This window comes from Gobio gobio, assembly GCF_949357685.1.
Source record: "Gobio gobio genome assembly, chromosome: 5".
NCBI lineage: Eukaryota > Metazoa > Chordata > Actinopteri > Cypriniformes > Gobionidae > Gobio > Gobio gobio.
The window spans coordinates 62,792,581-62,805,061 of record NC_137101.1 but is presented as its reverse complement, the minus strand read 5'-3'; the positions used below and the strand labels follow the sequence as shown (position 1 = coordinate 62,805,061).

The 12,481-nt window shown below is 41.2% G+C and overlaps 1 protein-coding gene across 1 annotated transcript in view; it reads left to right on the top strand.

Moving 5' to 3' along the window:
• arfgap3 (ADP-ribosylation factor GTPase activating protein 3) overlaps positions 1-12,178 on the top strand; it is a 13,217-nt gene extending 1,039 nt beyond the window's left edge. Inside the window, exons 3-16 of the mRNA XM_079817240.1 lie at positions 989-1,061; positions 1,154-1,285; positions 1,356-1,436; positions 1,774-1,849; positions 1,933-2,010; positions 2,089-2,141; positions 3,588-3,724; positions 3,811-3,948; positions 5,218-5,343; positions 6,561-6,629; positions 6,709-6,826; positions 11,273-11,360; positions 11,439-11,569; positions 11,668-12,178. Coding sequence (XP_079673366.1) covers positions 989-1,061; positions 1,154-1,285; positions 1,356-1,436; positions 1,774-1,849; positions 1,933-2,010; positions 2,089-2,141; positions 3,588-3,724; positions 3,811-3,948; positions 5,218-5,343; positions 6,561-6,629; positions 6,709-6,826; positions 11,273-11,360; positions 11,439-11,569; positions 11,668-11,685 — 1,318 coding nt within the window. The 3' untranslated portion in view covers positions 11,686-12,178. The remainder of the gene's footprint in view (positions 1-988; positions 1,062-1,153; positions 1,286-1,355; positions 1,437-1,773; positions 1,850-1,932; positions 2,011-2,088; positions 2,142-3,587; positions 3,725-3,810; positions 3,949-5,217; positions 5,344-6,560; positions 6,630-6,708; positions 6,827-11,272; positions 11,361-11,438; positions 11,570-11,667) is intronic.
• The last annotated feature ends 303 nt before the right edge of the window (positions 12,179-12,481 follow it).

The window sequence follows — 12,481 nt, the reverse complement described above, 5'->3', positions numbered from 1 at the left end:
CATCACACAATTCCGACTTTTTTTCTTGCGCGATATAAACTCACAATTGCGAGAGAAAAGTAAACGGGTTTAAAAGCGTAGCACTAATACACTGTAGACAAAATGGCCGCCGCCCCTTGAAGGTACACCGGCGTGATAAAACCGTCCTGAGATGACCATCTTCGGGAGAAATGCGTTTGCAGTGTTTATTCAGTTTGTCTGGCGTCCATTAGAATACACGAAGAAGGGGGCGGGGCTTATGAGCTATACTGGGACCAGCCGCCAGGGGGCGATGGTGGTCAGTTTTCAAGCATCTGAAATGTATAGTCTAATTGGTTAATCAGGTTTTTAGCGCGATAAGAAGGGAGATGACTCGAAGTAGATTTAGTGTAGTAACACTGAGGGCCCTATTTCACTGATCTGAGCTCTGAGGGCGTGTCCAAATCCACTTTTGCTAGTTTAACGACGGAAAAAAGCGGTCTGTGTGTCCGGCTCATGGTCCAAAAGGGTCGTCCCTCGTCTCTTAATGGGTCATGGGTGTGTCTTTGAAGTGCTCCCTATTGCAATACAATATAGTCACCTTATAGCAACACTCTCCCACATATTTTTCTATTGTAACTGCGCTTATCTCCGTCGTTGGTATAAGTTGCAGTGGGTGGAAATAGACGAGAAATGTACAGTTTTCTTCCATCTTTCTGATAACAGTTCTTTAGTCTCTGGCAACCCTGTAGATTGAACCATCTTCAGGAGTCCACTCTTACAATGGCGTCTTTGACTGTGTTTTTCTGTAAAAATGAAGAGCATCGTTGTATTGCGTTCCGATTCTGACATTTCCCCATATTCCGTGGATCTCGCCCAATTTCCTCCACTTGTTCAGAGCGAGCGGGGCACAGGGAAGCTCACTCCAGAGTCTACGATTCTCCAGAAGGCGGCCATAACACCTGCTAAATCAACAGTTTATTTTCATTAGTTGAGCTGTATCGCTCAAAGCTCTGTGTGTCGTCTGCAGGTCGACGGAGCTGGACTGCAACTGGTCCTGGTTCCAGCTGCGCTGCATGCAAGTGGGCGGCAACGCCAACGCGGTGAGTGTGTGATGATGAAGAAGATCTCTCGCGCTCTGTCCTGTGTCTGTGACGAGTGTGTGTGTGTGTGTGTGTGTGTGTGTTTCCCACAGAGTGCCTTCTTCAGTCAGCACGGCTGCACCTCCAGCGCCGCCAACATCAAATACAGCAGCAAGGCGGCGCTACTGTACCGCGAGCGGATCAAGAGTCAGGCCACGCAGGCCACCCGGCAGCACGGCACTGAGGTGATGTCACAGATCATGTGCTCTTGATGATGATGATGATGATGAAGCTCATGTCTCTCTCTCTCTTTAGCTGTGGCTGGACAGTCAGGCTCCGCTCTCACCCACGTCGCCCGTCGACAGACACGAGGACTTCTTCTCTCAGCACATTCAGGTCAGCAGGTCACGCCTCGCCGCTCTTATCATACGGGCCAATCGTTTGAAACAGGAAGTGCTCATGTGTAAACTGCATAGGGATTTTGTATTGAACATAACTCTGGATCACAGTGTGATAGAGACATGTCGACTGGCTCATTTTTACTCAGGCAACCACTCAGTCTCTCAGGATCATCATAAAGCCATCAGGCCATGCCCTAGCAACCATTTAGAGCACCGTAGCAACAAGAGGGGCAGCCAATCACTTTCACTTGCACCCTAGCAACCACCTAGAACTCTTGCACAGTGAACAAAGGTCTAGCTCTCACGAATCTCTTTAAATCTCTTGTGTTTAGCTGCCCATGCTGAAGGAGGGACACCAGCTGAACACCAGCCAAGCGCTTGACCCAGTCCAGGACGGAAATAATAACGGTGTGATGGTGTGGCGTGGTGTTTTATATACAGTATGCAGTTGTTTGGTCTCTCTGGACACTGTTGGTGTTTGATGGGTGCAGGTGCTGGTGCCAGTGAGGAGGGTCCCAGTGTGGAGCAGCTCAACGCGTCCCCTTCATCACCATCATCTTCATCATCAGGTGACTCTCACAGCCCTCAGACAGACACGCACACCTGAAATCATCTTCATATTCATAACTCGAAACCCTCTCTTACAGAGCTGCCCTCTCTGATGAAGAAGAAACCCACCGCCACCACCGGCAGGAAAGCCGTGAGTTTCCCACAGACACTGTTATTATTCCTCACTACAGCTCATCCGTAGAGCAGGAAGTGATGTCACAGGGAGGGCATCTCGTTTTATGATGTGACATAAGCTCAATTCAGGGCGTTTGTCATTTTTACCACAACACAACAAGCGATTCATCATAAAGGGGCAATAAATAAACAGGAGAAGAGCTAGTAATCATCATTACACACCTGCAAACTTGTCGCTTTTCTGCGACAATCTGCGTTTTCTTGGGTCAATTGGGTCATTTACGTGAATCGCGTAGAACCGGAGAGTTTTTGTTTTTGGGGGTGTGTTCGGTGCACACGTGTAACGTTACCGAACGGTTTCTGGGTGCAATCTTTAACAGTTCACAGTCGGCTTGTTTTAAGCGCGGAACACACTTCAATCCGAGTTCCCACACGAACATATTAAATATTCAGTCCATTTTATCACGAAAGTCAAACGATAAATGCCGTTTTGACACTCTATGTGGCGTGACTGATCATTGATGATCACAGTTCAAGCGGCCGATCATCTGTGAAGGCGATCGATCATCTCTCACTAAAGAATAAACATGAATGAACATCTGAAGGTATGCTGAAGATGCATTACAACTTACTGTCATGTATATATGTGCTGTAATCGCTCCATCAATGTTTCAACGGCGGAAAGACAACAATATAACTGCGTGTAAACTAAACAATGTCATGTAACGTTAGCATCACATTTACCTCAGGCAGTCATTCAGTGTCCACAGAATTTGATTCACTAGAGAAATCAACTCTTTCACTAAATATATGCTCTATATTAGCTTATATATTCATTATATTAGCTATTAGCTTATATATTCATTATATTCTACTTAACCTGTTATTGATGTCTTGATTATTTCATGCATGTTAAATAAACCTGTCATGAAACTATTTTATAATTCGATTGAGAAGTTAATGCAAAAACTGCCTTATGTGAAGTTTACATGTTTGTATACAATGTGTTATTTGAGTGTTGATTATTATACCTAAAAATAAATAGCAACTGAATTTAGGCTAATAGTTTGGGCTCTGTTGTTAACCTGTAATATTAATGTGCAAGTAAGGGCTCCCTATATAATTTACAGAAATATCTTCAATAAACTTTTAGATATAATTTAATTAATTCAAGGACAGACACTTTTTTTTATTCAAAATGTCCCCACAAAGATGGCAATATCCGAAATCCTCATCCTTGTGGGGACATTTGAAAATGTGAAAATGCAGAATGTCTCCTGTGATGGGTAGGTTTAGGGGCAGGGGCAGTGTGTGTGTGTGTGTGTGTGTGTGATGGGTAGGTTTAGGGGCAGGGGCAGTGTAGGGGGATAGAATATACGGTTTGTACGGTATAAAAACCATTACGCCTATGGAAAGTCCCCATAAAACATGAAAACCCAACGTGTGTGTGTGTGTGTGTCAGACGGGCAGTAAGAAGGCCGGTCTGGGTGCGCAGAAGGTCAGCAGTCAGAGCTTCAGCACGCAGCAGAAGCGAGCTCAGGCCGTGGACAGACTGCAGGAGGAGATGAAGAGCAGCGAGGCCGACCCTCAGCACCCGACGTGAGCATGTGACCCGCCTCGCCCTCCTCCTAACGCACGCCGCTAGTGTTTCACACCTGTGTGTGTGTGTGTGTGTGTGTGTGCAGAGGTCCGTCCCTGAGCCACTCGTTCGACAGTCTGGAGCTGCAGAGGAGCGCGAGGAGGAACGAGCAGCAGATGAGCCGTCTGGGCGGACAGAGGAAGGAGCAGGCAGAGCGGCTGGGCATGGGCTTCGGCGCGCGCAGGTCAGTGTGTGTGTGTGTGTGTGTGTGTGTGAGGCCAGACCTGATAAACCTTTAAAGGGTTAGTTCACCCAAAAATGTAAATTGTGTCATTAATGACTGACCCTCATGTGGTTGGACACCCATCGGACCTCCGTTCATCTTCAGACACAAATGAAGATATTTTAGTGTAAATCTGATGCTCTGAAAGGCCTCCATTGGCTCAACTTTACACTCTCAAGACCCTTAAAAGACACTAAAGACTAAAGTTACAAAGTCCATCTCACTACAGCGGCTCTACAATAACTTTATGAAGACGAGAATAGTTTCTGTGCGCAAAAACCCCTAAATAACGACTTCTATCACGATGACCGATTTCAAAACACGGCATCATGAAGCTTCGAAGCGTTATGAATCAGTGAGTCGACTCAGCAGTTTGAAGCATTATGAATCAGTGAGTCGATTCAGAGGTTCAGAGCGTTATGAATCAGTGAGTCGATTCAGCGGTTCAGAGCGTTATGAATCAGTGAGTCGATTCAGCAGTTTGAAGCGTTATGAATCAGTGAGTCGATTCAGAGGTTCAGAGCGTTATGAATCAGTGAGTCGATTCAGTGGTTCAGAGCGTTATGAATCAGTGAGTCGATTCAGAGGTTCAGAGCGTTATGAATCAGTGAGTCGATTCAGCGGTTCAGAGCGTTATGAATCAGTGAGTCGATTCAGCGGTTCAGAGCGTTATGAATCAGTGAGTCGATTCAGCAGTTTGAAGCGTTATGAATCAGTGAGTCGATTCAGTGGTTCAGAGCGTTATGAATCAGTGAGTCGATTCAGCGGTTTGAATCGCCAAAGTCACGTGATTTCAGCAGTTTGGCGGTTTGACACGCGATCCGAATCATGATTCGACTCACTGATTCATAACGCTTTGAAGCTTCATGAAGACTTGTTTTGAAATCGGTCATCGTGATAGAAGTCGTTATTTAGGGTTTTTTTGCGCACAAAAACTATTCTCGTCTTCATAAAGTTATTGTAGAGCCGCTGTAGTGAGATGGACTTTGTAACTTTAGTCTTTAGTGTCTTTTAAGGGTCTTGAGAGTGTAAAGTGCATTGAGCCAATGGAGGCCTTTCAGAGCATCAGATTTACACTAAAATATCTTCATTTGTGTCTGAAGATGAACGGAGGTCTGACGGGTGTCCAACCACATGAGGCTCAGTCATTAATGGCACAATTTACATCTTTGGGTGAACTAACCCTTTAACATACAACCTTCAGTGACCTCTCTCTCTCTGTGTTTCCAGCGGCCTGTCGCACTCTGTGACGGAGGACCTGCGGATCATAAAGCAGGAGGCTCCGGCTCTGAGCTCCTCCAGCAGAAGAGCACACCTGGAGGACGAGGAGGACCAGGACAAGCGCTTCTCCTGCAGGTGACGCCTCGCTGATCAAGATATGAGTGTGTGTGTGTGTGTGTGTGTGTGTTAGGGATGGCTCAATACCGCAATTTTGGCTTCGGTACGGTACCATAATCTAATACCGAAGTACCGATATTAAATCGATACCATACAGGGTCTGAATTTTGACGCGGGTATTGCGCATAATTTTACTCACTCTCGCAGGTTTGAGGTTTATAAAGCGGGAAATTAACGCAGATGTTTATTATTTCGTGAATCAACAAAGATGATCAAATCAGTCATTTGGAAACTTTCTTGTGCAAAGTAATTTCTGCACCTTTCTCTAGCTCTCAAAATGAGCAAATCGCTTCAAAAGACATCACACATGCACTATAAAAGCATCTGCGCGCTCAGATTCAACGCTTAAGCTTTCGTTTCGGGACAGCTGACGGAAATCACTGCCCACATCTTTTAAAAACCTCGCCAATTTGAACATTCAAGTGATTTTATAGCATTCCGTCATACATGGGGATGGAGCTAAGAGAGAGTTTTCTTTCTGCTCATACCAACAACAAACACACAAGCATAAAGAGCGTCGCGCATTCCAGATTAAGTGTTTTTCCTAAGACAAATACACACAAACTTATGTCAAAAATGTCCATCTTTAGTGAGTCGTCACATAAACACAGTTGGTTATGTCTTACGAGAATATAGTGCAATAGTGTGCGTGCAAATATTATGAAATCTAAATGTCATTGGTTGAAACGAACGCTGGAGATGTCTTTATATTTAAACGATACGATCTTATGTATGTGCGTTGATCAGTGTTAAAAGATAATAAATGTCTAAATGAGAGTTTGATTTATGCCCTCACCTGTCGATCTCTTAATGTCTTGTACAAGTCAGGATGGGCAAGTGGCAGATGCTCGGCAAGGTTTGATGGTTCTTCAGCAGTTTGAGAAGCAAAGTCATTCCAAATTTCACTTCTAATCCTCTCTTTATTAACTCCTTTTGTGCGTGTTGAGTGAGATTCAACTGCTGTATTGATTTTGTTCCTCTATGGCACCACATTTGCCGGTTTCGCGTCAGTTTGAGTCTAGCGGTGAACTTCGGAACAGCAGCATATACCGAAATGAGCAAAATCTTGATATCGTACCGTTTGAAATAAAATGCATGCCGGTATTTTCCCAGTATACCGCGCATCCCCAGTATGTGTGCTCTTGTTCATGAGCGTGTCCTGTGTCTTCCCATAGGCTCCTGGACGAAGATTCGTCGGATCCGTTCTTCTTTCAGCAGGCTGACATCGACCTGAACACAGAGAGGTCAGACAAGGGCGTTCCTGAGCTCGGCTTCTATCCCAGCAGGCCGTGCGCTGAACGCCGTGTGCTTGTTTTCCCACAGGGCCGTGGCGAGGAGGACGACGGAGCCGCAGTGCGTCTCTGATGACGCCCAGAGGAAGTTCGCCAACGCCAAGGCCATTTCATCCGACATGTTTTTCGGCAAGCAGGACAACTCTGAGGTGACGCCCTGCGAACAATGCTCATTTTCACAGCATATTTTGATTTAGTTCTAGTCGTAGTCTTTTGACTAAAATGCCATTTAGTTTTAGTCATATTTTAGTCACTTGAATTGTTTTTAGTTTTAGTCGACTAAAATCTAATGAGTTTAGTTCAATTGTAATACATTAAGCATTTAAGAGTCACATAACCGACTGTCACTTGACATTTTGACGTCATTTTGTTTTTGACATTAAAAATACGCGAAAGAGAGCTCAATTCACTTTTTTGTTTGTTTTTAAAAACCTCTATATAGTTTTTATAACTTTGTATTTCTGTTTTAGTTAGTCTATCATGTAGGGCTGCGCAATCTATCGAAATACCGCAAATGTACATATCGCAATATGCATATCGCAAGGGCACGCAATATTTGAATGATTTTAATAGGCTACTTCAACATTGTGAAAAGTGCACGTTTTAGGTTGACGCATTTAGCAGAGAATAGACTGGGCACACGACTGTTACTTATGTGACTTGCTTGACGTTAAAATGAGTTATTAAACGCAATAACTTGCGAAAAACAACTGCAGTCTCGCGCTGTCTGACACACACACCGAAACGTGCGCACAAGCCGCTCTTTTTTCGTGTCTTGTTACACACTCGAACTGTCAAATACACACACAGTTGTGTCAAAATGGCTGTCTTGATGACTATTCATGTATACACAGTCGCTTATGCTTTAAATGAAGGATATCAGTTGGGGAAAGAAATAGATTTTACACACTTAAAGCAATATCGTGTCGAATATCGAATATCGCATTATTTAACGAGGATATCGCATTTTTCTTCAATATCGCACAGGCCTAATATCATGTTAAGCTAAGGCTTCAAATAAGTTTATTTATTTATTTGTTTAATTTCAGTTAACATTTATTTAATTTCAAGTAATGAAGATTGTTTTAATGGTTTTAGTGAACTATTATAACCCTGATACTTTATTGAATATGTGTCAAATACTGGTCTTTCCTCCTGACTTTGAATTAAATGGGAATTAAATTAAATACAGTTTATTGTGTAAGCAAAAAACAATATATAATGCGTGACTTTTAATTATATACCAGCTGGAAATACACCGGGACTCTTATTTTGAAGTCTCGCCTTACTATTGCAGTTGCTCATTCAAGTTCAGATGAGGGAGATCAAATATGCATTATTACAACCGTCTAAAGCATATTACTATATAAACATGGTAAAGTAAACATTGTGATTATTCATCAGCATTAGTTCATAAACACTGGTCTGGCATAAATGTGTGTTATTGATTGAGCCGCTCTGGAGCTGGATTGGGGGTGTGTGAGCCTGTAGGCCGTGTGTTTTCCCCCGGCATCTGTTACTCAGGACATCAGTTCTGACCCCATCTCTTCCCTAATCGTCCCTCACTAACATTCTCCTCTCGTTTTTATTAGTTGACAAAAATATCAGTTGATTTTCGTCATAGTTTTTGTCATCCAACACTAGTTTTTATTTAGTTATCGTCTCGTTTTCGTCAGTGAAAAAAGGTAATTGACGAAAATTATGTCAACAAAATGAACATTAAGCCTGTGAACAAACGCTTGAGACGTGTGATGAGCTCTGTGTTGTTAAACCAGGGTTTCCGCGGGGTCTAGAATTTCAAAATCTAAATTTTAGGCCTTAAAAAGTCTTAAATTCGCTGAAGTATTCTGTTTTAGGTCTTAAATCATTTTAAACTGGTCTTAATTTTCCTACGTCCATGTAACGCTAATTCTACTTTAGAATATTTTTATTTATTTATTTTATTGGTAGTTCTTTCTTTCGCTAGTCCAAATATAATTTGCTGTATTACGACTACAAATGAGACATGCAGCTTATTTTTTTTTTTTTTTTTTACATTTTTTATGTATTTGGCAGACGCTTTTATCCAAAGCGACTTACATTGCATACAAGGTACACATTTAACATTTTGTCAGTTCTTGCTTTCCCTGGGAATCGAACCCATGACCTTGGCGTTGCTAGCGCCATGCTCTACTGTTTGAGCTACAGGAAAGCTTATATTGCAGCCAATCAGCTTTTGTGTTATTGGAGTCTTTTTCGGATTGTACCACAGACACATAAAACAGATTTTATTCTTCAGCTAATAGTCCTCCAGTTTTTCATGTTTCCGCGATTACTAAATGCAACGAAAAATCAACATGCATTTGTTTGAGATCCTGCATTATTCCTATACCATAATAAACAAGATTTATATATTTTGTTTGTTCTATTGTCATGTGTGACTGTTGTGCATCTAACATACCACATTTACCATATTATGTATTACCCTAATTATGAAAAAAATGCAAATGCAAATTTCTGGAAATTAACAAGTCATTTTTATCTCAAAAATCACCCAAAAAAATTTTGCAAAATCCTGGTGGGATTGCGCTATGAGGAAGTGCAAGTTTATTGATTTGTTCAATTTGAATTAATGAATGTACTTTGCAAGTAATCATGTGACTGCATTTCCTTTTATAGGTCTTAAATTTCATTCATAATGTTCTTAACCCTTTAACTGTCACCCCCCTTTTTGAGAATACACATTAAAATGCACTATCCAAACTTAAAGGGCTGTAATTCAAGAATGCTTTGGAATATAGACCTAAGTTTGGTCTCGTTTTAAAGACGACACTCTGCAGATTTATTGCTAAAGTGAAAGCAATTCAAAATATGGAAGTATGAAAAAGTTATGGAAGTTTAAATTTACTGTAAATGAAAAATTCTGTAGTAAATATTTCATTATTATACATTAAATATTTCAATTTCATATAAAATATATATTTTACAAAAAAAATTACTATAAAATCAAAGCCATATGTCTAACCAAGTTTGAAAGTTTCCAAATTTGAAGTTATCACAAAAATTGAAGTCCCCATGAGATTTTGTTTATACGCAATTGCCACCGGGGCCCGTTCTTCGTACCTCGCTAACTCAGTTAGCTGGATTTGATTGTTGACGATTTGACATGATCTCGGATTGTTTGGTTCTTCGAAGCTCATCCTGGACTTGCTGTCATAGTAACAGGTCCGTAAGCTTAAACCTGCTCGAGCGGCTTATTTCATGTAAACAGGATTAGATTGCATCTTGAGGTGATACTTAAAATCTGTCCCAGCCACTGCTACTTTATTACAAGAGTGCATTACTGAACCAGGGGCAATAATAATCATTTTAAATAATAATATAAAAATTTTATATTGTATATGTATATGTATATGAGAATGTATAATGTTGTGTATAATACTATAGACAGCCACTTGATTGAGAGATTTATTTGTGATGGAATAATTATTTTATATAATTTTATTTTTATTGGTTTACACACATGTTGTACAGTTACTCTGAGCCGTGCATTAAGTGATCACGGATATTATGGGAGTGGCTTGATGCGTAAGAGAGGATAATTTGATCTTGACCCATAAGAAACTTGAATACTGTCACGTTACAAATCTGCTTCAAATTGAATTAAAAATTAAATTACAACATTTGAAATAAAAATGTAAAGGGTGTACAAATACTGTATAAAATCGTGAATATAAATAATTGGTAATCATGTTAAAAAAAAAAACATTTATCATTTATCTATTATAACTTTTATGTTGGTTTGGTCGTTTGGCTGTTTCCTTATAAACGTTCAGAAATTCGTGGGGTTTTTTTGTGTAATTTGTCAAGTTTTTTTGCCAGGTGGCTTTTTAATTATATGATGTCATTACGTTGCTGTCTTGACGCCAGCCAATCGCTGCATTGCTGATCATGGTTTCGAGTATCGATGCATCTGCCCTCTTCAGGGAACACAAGAACGCGCAGTGATCTTAGATCATTTAATCCAGATATTTTAATCCAATCCGCAAATTCGTTTGAAGAACCAAATTAGCCAGAGATCAGTTATCACGATTAAAAGATCTGGGATCTGTCAAATCATCTTAGATGTATTAAGCGAGGTACGAAGAACGGGCCCCGGGTGTCATTTCAAATTCCATTGAATGTTTTTTGATGCATTTTCCTAAACATTTCTGTCCAAATATCACAAAACAGTCACCAAATATGGACCCTTGAGACTCAATCCGGCAATATGTGTTTTGTCAAGATTGGAAAAGATTTTGAATATAAAGTAGTTAAAATAAATGTTGTAATATGAAACATGACACCGCCCACTATGGGGAGGAGCCCGCTAGAATAATTTGGAGTAACGTTTCCATGGTAACACAATGTCCGGTTTTCACAGGATGAATTTTGAGTTTGTAAGCTTTCGAATAATACCTAATTTATGATAATTACTTAAATATATGATAGGAAAAAAAGGCGATCAAAAAAGAGCACCTGTGGGACGGTGACAGTTAAGAGAAAGGTCTCAAAAAGTCTTAAATGTGACTTGACCTGCAGAAACCCTGTAACCGCTGCTCTCTCTGGTGTTTCAGTATGAAGTGCGAGCGCGGCTGGAGAACTACTCAGGCAGTTCCTCGATCAGCTCCGCAGATCTGTTCGATGAGCAGAAGAAATCAGCAGGTGCGTGTCTCTACTCGTAGATCTGCGCAAAACCTCTTCCGGTGTTTATTGTCCGTGGTTTCTCTGTTTGCGGTCCAGCGTCCGGCGGCTCGTCCCGCTTGAGCAACATGATGCCTGCCGTGCCGGACATGATGCAGCTGAAGAGCGGCGTTCGGACTGTGGCGGGAAAACTGTCCGTCATGGCCAGCGGAGTGGTGTCCTCTATACAGGTGAGGTTCTGCTGACCCGTTAGATGGGTTACCCTAACCCCGTTAACGGACCCGTTCATCCGGCTGGATGTGAGGCTAAACTCTGTGTTTTCCTGCAGGATCGCTACGGCACATGAGGAGGATGACGGAGTGAAGCTGCTTCTTATCCATCCAGCGCTTTGGTCGGTTCTGTTTTTCTTATTTAGTCAGGCAGCATTTGGTGTGTTTGATGGGGCTTTTGTTTGTCATTTGGGAAATGTGTGCTCTGGGGACCAAAAATCATCTGTAATTGAAGTGAAATATTTGCACTAGTTTACTTTTGCACTATTCTGAGATATAAACGCGCAGTTCTTCAGCTGTCATGAGGAGGATATGGGCGGATGTGATGTTCTGCTCATAGAAGGGCTTTACATGCTGTATCATATACAGTTGATGATTATGATGACGATGATGAGGCTCGTTTTACACACTACCAATGATCCGATGTGACAATCGTTTACCTGAAGCCTTATTAATCTCATTGCCATATATATGTTTTGTTTTCTTTGTCATTTATGAACATTTATCAAACATTAAGGTGGTTGATTAATCTGGTAAACTGCTTTAATTCAATAAAGAACTGATTTGATGAATAACTGGTCCGTGTTTTTTCTGGTCCTTCACTTTTAAAGCTACACTGTGTAACTTTTTTAGTTTATTCTTCGCTAAAAACACTTAGTTCTTTCAAAAATATATGTGCTCATTAATGTATATTTACTTCTTTCAAGTAATAAAGTATTCTCGTAAGTTTATAATATGCCATTGTAAACACATACGGGTCAGGGTTCGAATGCGGGTCGCCATGTTGCCCCTCCATCTTGAAAGTACATTAGCCAAAGAGGGACATACCCGTAAATTCAAGCTTGGCCTTTGGCGTTTTAACACTCGATGGCA